Below are 19729 nucleotides of genomic sequence, written 5' to 3'. Positions count from 1 at the left end.
CTGTCTCTTCTCTCATAACACACACATGTAGACAGACAGTGGGAGTCAAACAGAATGCAGAGTCTCCTGAGAACAGAACAAATCATATTCAAATACCTAAACCCAAAGCAGGCAGAATAACATCCAAACTGCTCTTTCTGAACTCATCTCCTTCTCAAACCACTGAAAAACACAGCTGTTTCACACACAGACACAACAACCTCTTGAAATATTTCTGGAGCCAGATGTAGTGTGGCTACAACCAGGATCTATTTAGTGCAGAACAAACCCTTCTAGCTGAGGATAGCAGTGTCCCAAAAACATTAATTGGAACAGCCAACGTACCCATAATATGGTACTACAGTGTTATTGATATCTACAGGCGCAGGTAAGACTACATATGACAAGATTATCAGTTTGTGCTTCCTCAGGTACATAGCCCAGGAACTGCTTAGTAATATGTGCAGAAATCCCCAACAGGCACGAGAGAACTTCACATTCAGGAGGTCAGTTCCTGCAGGACTACTTAACCCAAAACAGAGGTCAGCCATATGGTAATTTTAACCTTTCCCAAGGGTCAAATTGACCACACGTCATACGATGATGAGCAGTTAATTTTTCCGCTTTAGAAAATGGGGCTGCCCTTGTTGCCAAACTAACTTTCATCCTGTTTGCTTAAGAAATGTACAGCATTACATAACAAATTGAAAGTCTTAACCACAACCTAGGAAAAGTGGTGACATGTCACAAACTGACCGGGCTACCACAGTTGATTCTTTCTTCTTGTACCAACAACCATCCATGGCTATAACAACTATGGCTTGGTCTTGTAAGACATATTACATTTTTGGATTAGAAGCTTTTCTTCACCATGAATTCAAAGACTCTTGTATACACAAATATCAGGAAATATCAGCATTGAGCAATCTCCTTCATACTCAACCATGTGTTGTTAGTGTAGTATATGATACTTACGATCCAAGCCGTTGATGTACTTCATGGATATCTCACAATGCCCCCACACGGCGCTTACAACGGGATACAGCTTCTTGCCCTTCAGTCCTCTAAATGCGACTCCTAGATACTGTCCATCCACCATGAAGCTCAACGTCCCTTCGTCCATGTCCAGAATCACTAGAATAGAGTCCGGCAGGGTGAATGACTCCTCAGGCTCCAGGAAACAAGGATAAGTGGGCAGTGAGCTATGGGCCCTGTTCTTACTATCATGGTAGAGCCTGTTGCGTCCCAGATCCCAGCCCCAGGATTCACAGTCCGACCCCACCAACGCCGTGTACCCAACAGAATGTAAAGGGGCTTCTGAGGTTGCCACTCCAACAACGGCGTGGGTGCCGCGCTGGCGGGAGGGCCAGTGGATCTTCCACACGTGGAGACCCCGCGTGTATCCGACCCGCCCCCGGATGCAGTCCGTGCTCTGAGCGACTGGGTGGCGGTGAAATGTCAGTTTATCCTCCTCTTTGATGAAGATGTTGAGCGAGCGGTCGTCAGGGTTCCATGCGTGACGGAGCTGGGTCTCCAGTCCAGCGCATGGCATGTCCAGAAGGAGATCCAGCCTGGGAGGTTTAGAGAAATCTGGATCCCTCAATACCGGGTGCTGCCGGCGGTGAGCCGAAGGCCGGTAGGATGGGGAGCCACCGCTTTCCCCGCGACCATCTACAGATTTAATCCCACCAGATATCTTCTGTCCCATGGCTGTGATGGAAGGGATGACAGAAGGAGGGGAAAGAAGGGGGGGGAGGGTGGTGTTTGTGCAGGTGGGTGCTGCGCTGCGTAGAGCTTGACGTTACCTCATCAATGCGGTGGAGCTGAGGGGAGAGTTCCTAACTGGAGAGTGGTGGGGGGAGATGAAGGAGGTGATGAATGAAAGATGAATGCGATCTGGTTTCATGCCACAAATGTCTTCAGAAAGACAAAGATGCTGCCACTCCTGTTGAGAAAGAGAGATTGAAAAAAGATTAACAAAGAGGCATTAACCCCACTATTTGACAATCCTGAATAGTTTAAGGCAAACTATAGTCTAACAAATGAGCTAGAAAAAGAACAAGAAATACAAATAGAGATGATGATTGAAAGTTACACCGATGACAATTGTTGGCAAAACTTCTTGTTTCACAGATTTCTTGTGGCTTTGTTTTGATAGGAATAAACAATGAATAGGATAAACACACTGGCACAAATACACACGTACACACACATTTTCTCTGACTCATCATGCATCCTCCCAACAAAGTCATACGCCAATACCAGTACATGCATGCAACGCTGCAAACATTCCCCAGTTGTGCAACACTGCCCAGATTTGAAGCCGCCACGCTCTCACTGAGGTAATGTAATTTTAATGAGTACTGCCTGAGTCTGCAAAACTATCAACACAACAGGAGGGACAACAAAACACTGGGCAATTATTTATCTCCATTCCTTAGTGAAACCCAGTTGAGGTTGATATCGTGGTTTCATATTTAGAACATAATTTCCATTTTTATGTAATTCAGTGTAATGTGTTGGCGGGACAGTTTGTTCAGTTTTTAGTCAGTTTCAGTTGAATTTCAGTTTCAAATTCAATCATTTGTTTTTGTATAATTTGGGGTATAGGTGACACTGTGTTAAAAACAACAGATCATAAACTCTTTAAAAATGTCTGGCAATGTTATTTAATTTATGTTGATTTTTGAATGTGAAGAGAGAAGATCCAATGTTTCTTTTCATTTTTCTTTTTATTGCTTATCTTTAGTTTACACATATCCAAATAAAATTAAACATACATTGTACCTTTTTTATTTAAGAGTGGTAGAAAAATATAGTTCTGGTAATTAAATGTGTTCCCCCAGTCAAGCATATAATGTTATTTCAGTTTACATTAGTCTTGAACACCATATTTTAGTTTATAAAGCCACCACAAAGATGATCTTACACACACACACACACACACACGCACGCATGCACGCACACACACGCGCACACGCACACACAGACACAGACACAGACACAGACTGACGTAGTGATCTCTTCCAGGAACAGCAGCTGGTGCTTCCTGTTCACAGGAAAAGAGTCAGTTACACCTCCGGCAGACAGGGAAGTGGATGACACCACTCTCTAGATGTGTCTCATCTATCTACTGCTAAACTTGACCTCACCCGCCACAAACCACAAAGCAGCCATTTATGTGTGCACTGAACTGACGCTTCTTCTGGTAAGAGTGTCTCACACCTCTGTTTATTTTCGTGTCAACACTGCAAGTATTAATGCTAGATACACAGGAGGTTAAACTCCGATTCTACTGTTGCCTGTACACTATTATTACGTGACATCCTGGTTCCTGCTTTGCTAGTGCATCTGTATTCAGTTTATTGTCTCAATCTATGCATGAACTAACATGAACTGGAAAGTCAATAATAATGAGCTGAAAATATACGTCAAAATAAGTAATTTATTTTAACCAAAGACTGATGACACAAGCACAAATATTCCAACTAAACCAGTCAGACACCACATCACAGTGTGAGGTAATGGTGTAATTTTGTGTGAAATGTCTATGCTCTCCACACACACACAAACAGTCACACACAAACAGTCACACACATCCTCTCATTTTGGCCGCTTGCATTTTCCCATTCTCTGTCTTTCTCTTTCTGTCTCTCTCGCTGTGAATGAGGTCATGGCAGCTGGCAGCCAATGTGTGCCACCACTCAGTTTGCTCCTCAGCATGAGAGGGTTCAGTGCTCGGACACACACACACACACACACACACACACACACACACACACACACACACACACACACACACACACACACAGACACAGCTGCCTCAGTGTGTGTCATCAAGGCTGGCAGGTGGGTTAAGGGTGGACACTGCATGGAAGATTCCAGAGTCATCACTGCCAAACTTCAGCCAAAGAAAACACTATTTAACACTGTACAAACTCTCAGTGTGTGTAGGTCTCAGCTGGCCCAGTCTGGCACAGCATGTGGATGACAATCTGGCATTATGGGCTGTCATCAAGGAGGCACTTGATCTCTGACCCCGTGTCGTCACGGTCGCCGTTGCATAGTAACCTCTCAAGAGGCTGGCAGTGGGCTGGCGCAGCGTCTGCTGCTGCGAATAGCGGCAACATGCTTCAGCCATCTGTTGTTTACTTTTCCTCCATCTCCCTCCATCTCTCTCGTCTTTCATCCAATTCATTTAGGGCCGACCGCACTCTTTCCCCCTCCCTTCATCTGTACTTTCAGCTGGGTTACAGGTACGGAGGGGATGCCACGGTGCCACACGAGCAAAGACACAGATAATGCTATGATTTAGGGTTGCAACTAAAGAATTTGATTAACTATTAATTCATCATTTGGACAAGAAAAATTCCTCAACTTTTAGAGGCTGAAACTAGAGAATGTTTGGCATTATTGCTTGAAAATTACTTGAACAGTTATTTGATTATCAAAATAGTTGCCGATTAATGTGATGTCCGTCAACTAAACAATGTATTGACTAATTGTTTCAGCTCTACTATGATTTTGAACTTGGTTATTGTTTTGTAAATATCAAATAATACAAATTTGTTCTATAGGGGATCGATGTTATGGGAGAGACTGGGAGCAAAAGGAGGAAATGGGTAAACTTGGTGGAATAAAAAGAAATAATCTGAATTGAGAGGAATGTAGCAAAAAGGTCAGTGATTCTGAGACAAAAAGGAGCCGACAAGTTACATTAAAACAAAGTATTCTACAAGCCTTGTCAAAAAAGTGGAAAAGAATGAAATAAGCAGGGAGAGGACAGACAGCAGTGTGCACCTGGTGTGCGGGATGGCTTCATCTGGCTTCTCTTGCTGTACTACTAACAAGCTCTAGTCACTAAAAAGCATGTGAGGGCGGTGTGTGTGTGTAACATTGTATGAGAAGAGGACAGTGTGTGTATGCGTGTGCATGTGTGCCTCAGACTGTTTTCATTTAAAACTGTCCAACAAGCACTGACTGGGCAGACAGACTTTCAAGTGTGTCTCACACACACACACACACACACACACACACACACACACACACACACACACACACACACACACACACACACACACACACACACACACACACACACACACACACACACACACACACACACACACACACAGAGGATACTGCTGAGGAACCTCTCCCTCATACTTCACCACCCTCAGAGAGCCAGATATGTCTGTGGGCTTTTCCACAGAAATCATGTGAAGCTCTCCAAGGCACCATGTTTAAATATGAACGTATGACTAACAGAAACCATGTTTTCCAAGTGATGTTAAATACAGTAGTATTTACTGTGTGATTGCTCATTTATGTCAACCAGTGACCCATACGGCCACACAGGGTCGGGATTAATAGTTAGACGGTCATTCAGCCTTCCGGTTTCTGTGTTCATGCATCACTGTCTGGCCTGAGACCATGCTCGTGTGCGTGCGTTTCCTTCATCCTAGATCAGCTGGCCCATAAGTTATCAACCCAGCCACCTGCAGACACAGTGACAGAGGCAGAAACAGCTGTTGTCTTGCACCACTAATACCGTGAATGGAAACAATGGGGTTCGTTTTAGCAGGTCAGATGCAGGCAAATGTTGTAAAGGTATCTCAAAAGAAGAGTTTGACATTTTGGAGAAATACACGTGTTCACTCTCTTCCTGGGAGTTAGATGAGAAGATCAATACTAATCTGTCTGTTCAATATAAGGCTCCAGCCAGCAGCTGGGTAGCTTAGCTTAGCATAACGCCTGGAAACAGGGGGAGCAAATAGTCTGGCACTGTCCGGGGATGGTATTGATCTTTTCATCTAACTTGGCAAGACCAGAAGTGTATTTCCCAAAATGTCAAACTATTCCTTCAAGAGTTTTTCCTTTAATTAGTTATACACATGACTTGCCCCCAAGACCACTAAGAAACCAAGGACATTCAAAAGAGAGTCCATGCAATGAAACATTTAATGAACTGCGAATAAAAAATGTCATGCGTCTCTTTCTGTTTTGGTTATCACATGAGAAATTCAGGAGCTTCCTCCTGAAATATTGAGGTGTCTTGTCTTTTTCTCAGGGAACCGCAATGAGTTTGCATTAAAATACGTCAGCAGTGTGCAAAATGAACTCACCTTTCAAGGGTTGGTGAACTCAAATTATTCTAGCGGCTGTGAAATCTAAGAGCAGAATTAGGTAGCGTGTTCATTTAAAAATTGCTCACTCACTGATATGTTGGTCAAGCTTGAAATTCATTGTGAAGAGCAGAATAGCTCTAATAAAAAGGAAACAGTTTGAAGTTTGAGAACAGGCAAAGGCCAAACTAATTTTATGTGTCTCCCTATAACAGATGTGGTGTAGTTTTGCTCACCCCTGTGCTTTTGTTTTGGCTTTGTCCTAAAGGATTTTTATTCACCGCCTAAACTTAGACCATATCACTTTTTACCACCGTTACACAACAGATTTTAAACCACTCTGACCTTATTTGAACCTTAACTGTCATGCTAAATTACAGGGACTTTGCCTCATGCCTATGACATCTGAAAAATGAATCAGAAAGTGGTCACTTCTTCCACTTTCAACTCCTGGGGGGACTTTTATGGCAACACAGTGTATAAAAACAGAGCTCGCATGAAAACACAAACACACGCAGAAAAACAGACACACACAGTTATATTATAGCTCTTCATAGCAACAGCAGTACCCGCTAGATTAAACAAACTACCACCCTCTTCATTGCTGACATTCATTCCTACTGAGGGAATCCCTGGGTAGCTGAAGATGCCAGAGCTAGACATAAACTGTACCGTCTGGCTCCTAGCAGGATGTCAAAATACAGACTCCAGACTAGGACTTTGAACTTATCTTGCAGCTGAAGAGAAGAAGTGGTGCACTCATAGAGACATCTGTGGACTTATTAGGCAGTTGTAGAAGGAGATATTGCTACTCTTTTATCACTGTCTCTCTTTGTAGGTTTGACTTTTTATCTTTCCCGTTCCCTCACACATCTGTATCCTCCATTTTCACCAACTATCTGTCCTTTTTCCCCCTCTATTCTACTTTTTCTCTACTTTCATCCCTATTCTCATGTATATTTGTCTCCCTGCCTGTCTGTCTGTCTGTGTCTCTGTCTCTCTGCCTCACTGTACCAGTAAATCCATGGAGAGTACAGCAGAGCTGACACCCTCTCAATTGGTACAAATTGTCTGAGGCATGCTACCAAATGCCCCAGTGTCTACCATGCGGCAATCAATGCGAGCTCAGCATGCAGGAAGAGCACAGTCTGCAAAACACCCAACACAAGCAAATTCACACGCAGCTGCATACTAGAACACATGCTCAAAACCCCCACTCACACAAAGATGAAATTGACTATGCATGTATTGTGGAAGCAATGACCTTTATACACAAGTTGATGGTTGCCTTCAGCGAGATTTCCCTGATGCATCAGTTTTCTGTATTCCCACTCCATAGAAGCAGAGCCTCTCTCTTTCCTTCTTCCATCATAGTCTGAAGTCTTTACGTAGTAACTCCAGTCATCGGCTCCCAAATGAATCATGTTCCCTCTCCCACATCTTCCTGCTCAGCTCACATTAATCTGCTCTTTTGGTGAAGTGAAAAATTCCCTCCTAAAACTCCCTGGTTCTTTTTCTTAAATACTGAACTTGCTTCACTGGTGATCTAGGAATTGAAACTAACTAGTTGGCTGAAAAAAAATAACATGCAGTGTATATAGACAGATAGAGAAGATGTATAAATACACACACAAACACATACACACACACACACACACACACACACACGCAGGCACACTGTATTACTAACTTCTTATATTTCCTCATGTCTGCTGTGACACCTTAAAATCCATGGTCCCCTAAGGGAAGACTATTAGTGCTACAGTGATTGAGCACTCCTTTACGGACACCTACGCAAAACCTATTCATCTCTCACACACGTACACACAGACGGCCTTGCCGGTGCCATCCATAAAGCTCTCTGGGGTAGCAGCAGATTCAGGTGGCAGATTCACAACCCCAGCAGTAATGAAACTGAATCAAAGTCTGCCTGAATATGACGCACTGCTGCTGCCTCACTCATTTAACATTCAAACTTCTTGCACAAAAGTGTGATGAAACACGTCACACCCACACCAGTCAAACACAACCCATGAATTACATTTTCATTCAAACACTGTTAGGCTGGAATTACTTAAACAGCATTTGGGCCACAAATTTTTGTTGGTTTCAAAAACATAGCTGAAACCCTAAGTCATTTTATGAATTAGTCAACCAGCAGAAGAAGAATGATTCTAGTAATCGATTAAAGGTTTATATTATTTACTAAGGAACAAGGCTAAGGGTTTACAGCCATGCTAGCCGCTCCATAAGGCTGTACTGTGGTGCTTTGAGCGAAATGCTAACGTCAGTGTACTAACATACTAACAGTCAGCATGCAAACAGCAGCAAGTAATAGCAGGTAATGTTACTATGTTGACCATCTTTGCTTAATGTGTTAGCCTGCTAACATTTGCCATTTAGCTCTAAACACACCGTACAGGGATGTCATTATAGTTTTTTATGTCAATCCATCAAATAGTTGATAGTTGATATATTTCAGTTTGAACCATGGCTAAAAATACCAAACGTTTGCTCTCAAATGTGAGATTTAACTGCTTTTCTCAGTTTTATGTCATCGTAAATTAAATATATGTATGAGTTTTGGTTTGGTCGCCAAACAAAACAAACATTTTTAAGGGTTTTCTCTTTGGGTTCTGGTGAACTTTAGGAGAGCATTTTTCACAATTTTCTGACATTTTACAGACAAAGCAATACGTCAGTTAGTCAAATGATAATCAACAGATACTGGAAATAATTGCAGCCATAGCTCTGTCTCTCACTCACACACACACACACACACACACACACACACACACACACACACACACACACACAGGTTTAATGATTGGAGCACTTGTCTCTTTCAACATGGTGTTCTCCAAAATTGCTCTGTGCAAAGTGGAACAAAGGGTTCTATGCCAGAACATTGGACAGGCAAAAGTACATCCACACAAGCATGTACACACACACACAAACAGTTATACTGAGAAACCTCACCACTGTTCTCGAATTGCAAACAGAGAAAGACAGAAAACTAAGAGAAACAAATGAAGGACAGTGAAAAAACTGCAGAAAAGAGTGATTATTTCAAATGAGGGACTAACTATAAAAGGCAGGCAGTGGCTGTGGCAGAGGAAGGCTGTAAGAATTTGGCAGAAATAAAGAAAACACAAACAATGGAAGAGATGGTGAGAGAGAGAGAGAGAGAGAGAGAGAGAGAGAGAGAGAAACAGAGGTCAGCAGCTGACAAAACAAAAGGATAAAGTCAGAAAGGAGAGCTGCTATCTCTCCATCCCAGGATGGACCACACAAATACACCTTCCCACCCCAATCCATAGCCTAAACACAACACTGAGAAAAGCTACTGCAGGCAGTGCGGATCAAGGCATCAGATTAGAGGTGTTTGTAACATATAGACAAATGGTGTGTTTAAAAATAGAAAGCAGGATATATCCTATTATTGTATGTGAGCGGGGGAAATCCTAGGGTAGCTTATCCCAGAACTCTCAACTCACTATCTCTTCCCCAACAAAAGCACACACACACACACAAGCACACACACACACACACACACACACACACACACACACACACACACACACACACACACACACACACACACACACACACACACACACACACACACACACACACACACACACACACACACACAGGGGTATCCCAGCTGGCCAGCTGGGGCCTCAAGACCATTAAGAGAATTAAAGGCGACAGAAGATAAGCAAGAAGGGAGAGAGAGGGAGGGAGGAAGGGAGGAGAGACGGAGAGACAGAGTGCACGGTAGCATCCACGGGAGAAGAGAATGTTCAGTATCGTCAAAAGGTTAAAAGCAGCAGCAGTGTGTGGGCTCATCTTGTTTAAGGTAAACAGAATCATGATCATACTTACAGCTACTTTTAACCCTCAGGCATACATCACTGTATACATTGTCAGCTCACACACACACACACACACACACACACACACACACACACACACACACACACTCACACTCACACTCACACTCACACTCACACTCCTGAAATAGCAACATTTCTCTTTCAGTGAGACAAATTTCAGCGATGACACACTACACCTTGTAGACAGCACAACAGATCAAGCCGCTTACAGTGAATCTCCAGTGGCTCTTCTCATGTCTCACTGCATGTAGCTCTTCAGTTCATGTTCAAATCCAGACAGGCAGCCAAAACACAGCTAAACTCCTCCAGCCAGCCACCGGCAGAGAGAGAAGAGCAGACAGGAGGAAGAAGAGACCAGCAGCCGACAAGTCTGAGTGAGAGAGAAAGAGAGACTCCCTCTTTCCTCAGAAAGCTGCCCACCTCTCTCTCCTCCTCCCTCCCTTGTCTCCTCCCTCTTTTTTCCCCTACCCTGGAGCTTATCTGTCCCGAGGCTATCACTTCTTCCTCGCACCCCTCACCCCCAAAACACACTTGCGCTCCAACTCTAAGGTGTGTTTCCAAGGCAGCGCCGTCACGACGTTCGCCGCTGACAGACTTTGGAGCCCCACTCCAGTTTCAGTTCCACTTCAGTCTTTCCGAGAGAGTGAGAGAGAGCGGCGAGGAGAGAGAGAGAGAGAGAGAGAGAGAGAGAGAGAGAGAGAGAGAGAGAGAGAGAGAGAGAGAGAGAGAGACATAAAGGGCTGAAAGCCGATCCCCTCTGATCTCATCAAGCAAAATTACCAACAGCAACCAGACCAGCAGGCAGCTGAGAGAAACACCCGGTTCACCTCCCTCCCTCCCCCTCCCTGACTCCCCCCTTCTTACAAAGAGCTCACACCGAGCCAACCAACCAAACCAACCCCCGCCTCCCCCTATGTTTGAGGCACAAACCAACACACACGTTCGCATAGACCTACACATGCCCCACACACACACACACACACACACACACACACACACACACACACACACACACACACACACACACACACACACACACACACACACACACACACACACACACACACACACACACACACACACCAGTGGAGCATGTGCACATTTTATGCATCAAGGTGAAAAATGCCAGTCGCGTCATGTTTTCCACAAGTCTGTAAGGTTGAAGTTGAAAAACAAATATCATAAATTAAAAGTATCTGCTGTAAAATACAGAACCTATCAAGAAGTACTCATTAGGAAGGCTCTTTCCACAATGTTGGATTATTCTTGCAGAGAACAAGATGTTTCTTTTTCCTACATTTCTGCAGTTAACACATTATATTCACTACTGTCTGGGTGAGGACCTTCTCTGCTTTGTGCTGCTCTGTTGCTCTCTGTTCTTTCCTGTCATCACATTGTGTGTCTGCCCACATTACTACATAACTTGGCTCTGAGGTGATGTGATGACTACGTTCTTTTATCGGCCTTTAGTGTTTGGAGTCTTTTTCCGCTACATCACTCATTCACAAAGTCAAGGGAAGGGAAGAAGAAGTTGGGAAACCTGAGCGTTCCCAAAAATTAGTCAAGTATACACTGCTCACACAATGTGCTTACATGTGGCCCTCAATTCACTTTCTTTTCACCTCCATGTGGCACTTAAAAAAAAAAAATCACACCAACAAGCCGAAGCACTTGGTACCGCTCTCATATCATATATAAGCATTAATACTCTTGTGCAGGAGTATTAGTGTGCGTCTGTGTACGAGCATGTGCACACTTACTCTTTCCAGACATACACATACATGCACACTGGTGAGGCAGACTACAGTGTTTGCAGTCATGCAGGACCGAGGCCCAGCCAGCTCACTTCCTGTATGGACTTCCTTTTCCCAGGGCTGGACAGACCACCGGGGAACCAAACTCCCCACAGCACCAATGCTCCCAATATATCATTACCATATCATTACATCACATGTCTGCAGAGTCATTCAAATGTAACGCGCAGTGAGGGAGAGAGTTGCGGGCCGGTTAATCACGGTTTTGTCTGACTAGTTTTTCTCAGACATCTACAATTAACAAAGAGGATGCATTTAATTAGGAGCTACTGCAATCAAAGGAGACACAGTTGCCAATCTAACACACACACACACACACACACACACACACACACACACACACACACACACACACACACACACACACACACACACACACACACACACTACATTTTGGGAATTATGCTTTCTGGTGGAAGTTAGAGATTGGTACCGCTCTCATATCTGTACATGAAATATGTAGCTACAGCCAGGTTCGTTTAGCTTAGCTAGCCTGCTGCTGGTTAGATGCCAAAAAAAAAAAAAAAAAAACCCAGAAAACTAACAATTTGCAGATTATGGGGGGTTATGCGTTCGGCTATTTCTTCACCAGGACCAGTAAGGTCAATAAAATGGCAAGTTGTCATTTTTACTCTTTAGTTTTGTACAGATTACACAAACAAGACATACTGGGTAAAGTAGTGAGCTTTAGAGATGCTGGTAGGTGGATTTTGTCATTTGACTGAGCCAGGCTAGCGGTTTCCAGCCTTTGTGCTAAGCTAAGCTAAGCTAACCAATGGCTGGCTGTAGCCTTAGCGAGCATTTAGACCAAAATCAGCCCACATCAATACAGCACAAGGAGCTGCGCTGGTGGAGTGTGCTCCTTTAAGTGCTGGTGAGACACAATCGAGGAAGAACAGGATGGACAACCCCGGATGAATTTGAGGGGTGCATTATTTCACGTAACACAAAAATTGGTCACAACCTTATATCTAACAAACAAACAAACATGAGTGCTTTAAACTTTTGCTTTAAATTAAATTAATTTGTACAGTCTGTGCTATGGGCCTACAACTCATTAACACCTTAACACCTTAATAGGTAAAACAATGTACACAAAGTTTGAAAAATATATGTTTTGGAAAGTTGATAACTACTCAAAATGTTCACATATAAGAACACACACACACACACACACACACACACACACACACACACACACACACACACACACACACACACACACACACACAATGTGCACATGTCAGTCAATTGGCCTCATTCTGACTGAGAGTTGGAAAAGAGGAAATGTGCAGATCTGTACAAACACACACTGGCGGCGATGGATCACCTGAAGCAGACGTATGGGTTAGACACATTACCTTTGCCCCACACACACAAACGTCATGTATGTACACACACACACACACAAACCTCAACCTCCTCACTGACTCGCCGTTATTCTAGACACCAGCCAATGTAGGTCAATGGTTTTGAATGCAAGCAGTCACTAGGCTTAACATAATACACACAGGTAGGGAGTAGGGGGCTTTGAAGTGAGGTTAGAAATCTGGCAAAGAATCTGAAGCTCCGTTTCCACGAGAGTCATACTGCTGTGAGGCCAAGCTCAGGTTTTATGGTTTGGGGAAAGGTTTCACAGACGAGTTTCCCTGCAAAATAAAGATTTACTGAAAAAGTGATGCTTTATTTGTATTTAGGCAGTTGTACAAACAGGAAATACATTTAAATTCTTGATTGTTTATATGTACACTAGCTTAACTGCTGTAATCCCATAACTTCTATTTTGTAATCCTGTTTGCTGCAGAAATCCATCAATTCTTCCACAAAGGCCAATTAAGTTTTGTTCCTTCCAAGTCCTAGCAGAGGACTGTGGTGCAATATCACCAACAGACACAACCTGGCAGTGCAAAGACTGTGAAGGCACTGTAACAGTGTGCCCAGAGACAGGTTGAATTTCTGAGTATATGAGGCTTTATCTTATTATTTTACTGCTGCTAATTTACAGTTTAATTTGCATTTAAAATACAAACCCACAAACTCAGCCGCCTAATTCTCCGGGATTAGAGGCTTTTCTGGGTTTTAGTTTTGGCCGGCTTTGCTTCAAACCAGTGATCACCAAAAATGATTGTGTTGTTAGCAATAACCTTCAAGGGAACAAGTTCCCTGATAAAGAAAATGTGCCTAAAATATGTCTAGTTTTGTTTTGTTTTTTTATATTTTCTGCACCATTTTTTGTCAATTGTCAGTACACTCCTGCATTAACTCACTAAAACAAATTCATGTACAATTTGAGTTTATTGTATTGTCTAATAAAGGAATTCAGACTCACTTCTATTATCCTGAATAAGAAACTAAAGACACAGTTTGACATTAAAGCTTCAAACGGAGGACTGAGCCTGCGGTACATCCCCCATCTTCTCCGATGGACCCTGCTGTAAATTGCTCCCTGATTTTCTGCCTCAAGGCACATTCACACTTAAGGGACCCCATGGGGGGAGAGAGAGAGAGAGAGAGAGAGAGAGAGAGTGTGTGTGTGTGTGTGTGTGTGTGTGTGTGAGTGTGTGTGTGTGTGTGTGTGTGTGCGTGTGAGAGTGTGTGTGTGTGTGTGTGAGAGTGTGTGTGTGAGAGTGTGTGTGTGTGTGTGTGTTTGTGTGTGTGTGTGTGTGTGCGTGCGTGCGTGTGTGTGTGTGTGAGCGAGAGTTAATCTGCAGGACAATGGGGGCCCTGTCCCCTCACGCAGAATTAGGGCTAGGGGCCTCACAGCTGAGCAGCTTACTGACAATAGAAACTGGAAGTGTGTGTGTGTGCATGCGCATTTGTGGCTGTGTACGTATGTATGTGTGTGCATGCGCTGCCTCCTGCCAACACACGTGTCAAACACAAAGCCATCCAACTGTCCGCATTGCCCAGGGGAGAAAGATCGAAAGAAAAGAAGGGATAGATAGATGGACGGACGGACGGATGGCAGGGGAGTACAGAAGAAAGGAAATCGGAGGAACAGAGGGTCTGAAACGTGCTGCCTCAGGGTGAAGGGTGAGGACAGAGGGAGAGAAAGAGGAGGAGAGTAAAAAAGAAAAAAAGAAACAGTCGATGGTAGAATTACATGTACAGATGGCCGAGAGAACAAGTGATAGGAGCGGTTTGGACGAGGTAATAGTGAAAGAGGGATGATGAAGGACACATTGGCTGATTTTGTACTCAAACAATCAGCTGTTGTTTTCACACACAGACCCAAATACACTCAAACATTGATATTGCTCTACTTGTGAAGATTCCAATTATCTACCCAGACCTAAACCAGCTTTTACGTAAAAACACCAGTAGTCTGATATTTTGGGGAAATATGTGTATTCACTTTCTTTGCAGAAAGTTGGGTGAGAAGATCAATACCATTTGTTTTTATGGAGGTCTATTTCTTGGCAGGCACAGTGAGTCTCCAGTAAGACACTGCACCAGGCCAAGAAATAATCCCTCACATAACCCCCTCTTAAAACCATGTTTCCTTTTTACACCTCGGTTTTTGTATGAAATAAAAAAAGTTGTAACATGTTAATTAGTGAGATTTATTCTGTTACTTGCAGACAGAGCCAGACAAGCTGTTTCCCTCTGTTTCCAGTCTTTATGCTCACCTCGGCTGTTGCTTCATATTCAGCGTACAGACATGAGTGGTATCAATCTTCTCATTTAACTCTTAGTATAAAAGCAAATTAGTTGTGCTAAGCTAACACCTAATCCTACTTTAAATCCTAACCCTAAACCCATCTTAACCTTAAACTAACCTTAATTTAGCCCTCATCAAAGCTAAATCTAATCTCAATTCTAATCTTTACACTACACCCCCATCCTCAACATATAAGAGACCCTTAAAAGGAGCAATGCCTGGTAAAAAATGTCCTCAGATAAGCTTTCTCTGCCTGTGAGGACATTCATAAGAAGACGGGAACACTGTGTGAACATAAAAGAAAGGCTCACTGAAACACACAGGCACTCCACTCCCTTCCCTCTTACACACACGTCGATACAGATGCTGGCCATCTGAGTACAGCAGGTAGGCATTAATTCAGCCCGGCTGCACAATCAATGATGGTAAATGGAGGCAGCAGGAGGGACAGACAGCGATCTGCTGCTTTCATTTCCGTGTGTTTCTCTCTCTCTCGCTCTCCATTAAAAGACAACCTTTCCATGTCTTGTTTCATTATAGGAAAGCTCTCTAAGTGAGTCACAGAGTCTCACATTGTACAGCACACATGCATCCTCTCTCTCTTTCAGACTCTTCAATTACACTGTCACTGGGTATCATGTCTGTCCCTCGCTCTCTGCACAATATACAGCTTTATAAAGGTTGTGTCTTCCCTACCGCACACATTTGAATATGTTTCCATCCGCACCAGCATTGTCAGACTGTTATATTAAAGTTTGCACTTCACATTCCTATTCAGCTTTTATAACCCACTTAAGCCAGCAGTTATACCAAATTTCCACCAAACTGTATTTTACAATTTTTGAAGGGTTGTTTGTTATTTTAAAGTCTGAAGAATGGAGTGCGTCAGTTCTCAGAAATATGTCACATGACAATAAGAGGCCTAAGATCACATGACAATCGCATGTCAGTGTTTCCTGTTTACAGTAGATCAGCATTTTCAAAACAATGCACCATAGAGAGCGGTTTCAAAAATATCTTTTCAACACTGGCTTTACCCAACTATTCTAATTCATCTCAGTTGAATTCATGTATGTCATTAACTCCTTTTTTCTTTTTATAGCTGCCTTATGGCCTCTTTCTCACCTTCCTCCCCTCTTCCACTTCTCTGCCCCCCCTTTCCCTCCCTCCAGCCCTTTATCTCTACCCTCTCTTCCCTCTGCGCTACAGATCTCCACTATCTCTGCTCATCCATCCATCAATCCAGCCCCTCCCTTGCCACCGTTCTCCTCCCACAGTTTTTCCAACCGCCAATCCTCTTCCTCCTGCCTCCCCACCCTTCTGTGCCCTCCCTTCTCCATCCCTCCTCCTCCCCTTTTTTCCAACATCTGCTGGTCCTCGTCTGTCATTGCTGACCTCTCGTTGCCACGTGCCAAGTCCTCCTCTCAGTGTCCCACAGAGACTCTAAATCATTAACACACACACACACACACACACACACACACACACACACACACACACACACACACACAGACACACTCACTCTCACACAGACAGACACAAACACACAAACACAGACACACACAAACACACACACACAGACACACACACAGACACACACACAGGCTTGCAATAGGTGGCTGTCTCCCACCCACAGAAAGCGAGAAAAACACACAAATTCAACCTCTGATTGCAGCCTCTTATTACGTCGCTGTATCATTTGTCAATTAAACGTCTTATAAAAAGGCCAAATCCTTCAATTAAAAGGGGCCTGGACATTGTGCTTAGAATCTCAACGGTTTTAAGATAGTCACTCAGCTACAAACATAAGCACTGACACTGGAATTTGGACTTGTGTTTGCTAAAACACACTCCTTTAAAAACTCCTCAGCTAATGAGAAAATTTCTGCTGTTCTGCAAAATAAATGTCACCAACAGCTTAAAAGTTAAGGACTCAATACTAGTGGTAAAGCCATCTTGGTAAATCTGCTTTAGTGGCCAACCTGCAAGGCCAGAAGTCATAAGTATCACCTAAAAGCTGCGTTGTAACTTTAGCTTGTGCTCAGGCTACAACAATAAAGAAACATTACTGCCATATATTGCAATATACAGCAGCTTACCACAGGGATGGAAAAACAATATGATATGTCCACAATATAAATTGCTTCTAGCACATTGCCATCTCTTGTTGTTTTACAGACTTTTTACTTGTTTCTTTTATGGCTCATGGCATTCTAGACCTTTTATTGTCTATATGAACACATCACAGTGTGTGAAATCAGCTCGTCTTTCATTTCACTTCAAGGTCCGACGCTGAAGATACTACAGCAAACAGGATCTTAACAACTCACAGTGACACACGTCCAGCATCGCCTCCTCACACCAATCGAGTGCAGACACATCTGCTAGTCTTTGTCTCTGCACGTCACACATGAGGTGTGTGCTTCAAGCCCACATTGCACATGGACATGGCTATTCCACTAGCCATGGTTCTACTGAATCAACCATTGTTTGGAAGTCTGAGTCATGACTTCAGAACAAAGAAACCAGGTCAGAGTCAGGCAGACAGACGATCAGATAGAAAAATAGAGACAGACACAGAGGTAATCGGTGCAGCCACAGATACATTATATCTACCCACACACACACACACACACACACACACACGAACACACACACACACACGAACACACACACACGAACACGAACACACACACACACACACACACACACACAGGAACAAGCTGCTGGACAGACAAGCAAAGTCAAGATTTTCTTTTATCTCTTGTCAAACATTGCGAAGTACTGTCAGAAACTACAACCACACGGTTATGAAAACTCATTTCTGTTTTCTGTCACTAGAATTAATCTGAAATAACCTGAGTACTATTTCCACTGATGCTGATGGGCTCAGCTATAATCTTTGAACTTTTTTTAAATGATGGTTAGGACTGAAATCCTGTTTACAGTGCACCATACCCAGTGTTCAGTCTACATGGACATGTCTTTATCCTGTGACTGTCCAGGCCAGGGCCAAAGGTGAAAGGTCGGTCAAATACGTAGACTACAGGGTTGTCTGTCATCAATAAATCAGACAGATAGAGTCATCAGGACTGCACTGAGCAAATTTAAAACACATGTAAACACATATAGAGTCCTGTACAACCTGTTAAGTTTCCTTACTGCCTTTTCCTTCATCTGTGTGGTGTTGTGCATTCAGAAGCTGTGTCACAGTGGGTTATAAAATCTGTCTGCTAGAGCTGCATTTAAAGTTTCAACCCCAAGTGTTATATTTTCCATTTACCGCATGTCATGCTGTGCAAAGAGAACCATTTACAAGATGTGATATTACCCTTGTCAAATGGGGTGACATGCACTCTGTTGTGTTGTCATACTGCAAGTTTGATGTGTGTGTTGTTTTCATCTGTCTCACTCATCAACATTTCTCTGTGTTTATATGTAATTCAGAAAAACAGAGGTGTAACCATGTCACAACAACGAACAGCATTTGTAGCTATAATTCGAGGCTGGAACACCTGCAGCTCTCTCTCATCCTATGAAACTGACAAGCTGGCAACTATCATTCATTGCAAAGTGGTGCTCAAGTGCCCAAAAAAATGTGATTGTCACGCAATGATCACAACCAAAAACACAAATTGACCCTCCAACAAACTGTGGAAGCTGTTTGAGGTTTGAAGATTAAATGTGCCCTGCAAAGTTACACACACACACACACACACACACACACACACACACACACACACACACACACACACACACACACACACTATTATTATCTTGATGATCTATTATGCTATTTTTCAAGAAAGTGAAGAGTTGTTTGAAGTATATAATAATTTTTTGATGAATGATGTATCAAAAATGGTGAGGATTGTAAACAAAAATGGTATTGTTGGACTTTATGCTACATTTTGATAAGCAACTACTACAGGAAGTCAACTGCACGTGTGCATAAGTACACACACACACACACACACACACACACAATCACACACACACACACACACACAGCATAAACCAGAGCGGCAGCAGCCACACACACAGACCTCATACAACAGCAGGGCTCAACAGGACAGGTTAAGTGACCTGTAGAAGATGACAGACGGGTCAAAGATAGGTTGAGGAGTTCAGAGTACAGCTGAGTGATACCGAGCACCATTCTGGTCAACACAGCAGCACAGCCAGCAGTTTCTCAGCCCACAGCAACTTAGCAGCTTACGGCAGCTCCATTTCCTCGGGGCAGACTGGGAG

General features: G+C 43.3%; 1 protein-coding gene across 5 annotated transcripts in view; it reads right to left on the bottom strand.

The window, feature by feature from the left end:
- LOC127363664 (SPRY domain-containing SOCS box protein 4-like) overlaps positions 1–19729 on the bottom strand; it is a 70177-nt gene that overhangs the window by 34746 nt on the left and 15702 nt on the right. For 2 of the 5 annotated variants that reach the window (XM_051400449.1, XM_051400418.1), the window contains one exon: positions 955–1924. In XM_051400449.1, the coding sequence (XP_051256409.1) occupies positions 955–1687 (733 nt within the window). In that variant the 5' untranslated portion in view covers positions 1688–1924. Of the gene's footprint in view, positions 1–954; positions 1925–7368; positions 8608–10179; positions 10769–19729 lie in introns of those variants that run through there. The other 3 variants (XM_051400438.1, XM_051400427.1, XM_051400459.1) reach the window with 3 other exon arrangements.

The sequence above is a fragment of the Dicentrarchus labrax genome, unplaced genomic scaffold, assembly GCF_905237075.1.
Source record: "Dicentrarchus labrax unplaced genomic scaffold, dlabrax2021, whole genome shotgun sequence".
Lineage (NCBI taxonomy): Eukaryota > Metazoa > Chordata > Actinopteri > Moronidae > Dicentrarchus > Dicentrarchus labrax.
The sequence above is the reverse complement of the archived record's forward strand: the minus strand, read 5'-3'. Positions and strand labels throughout refer to the sequence as shown.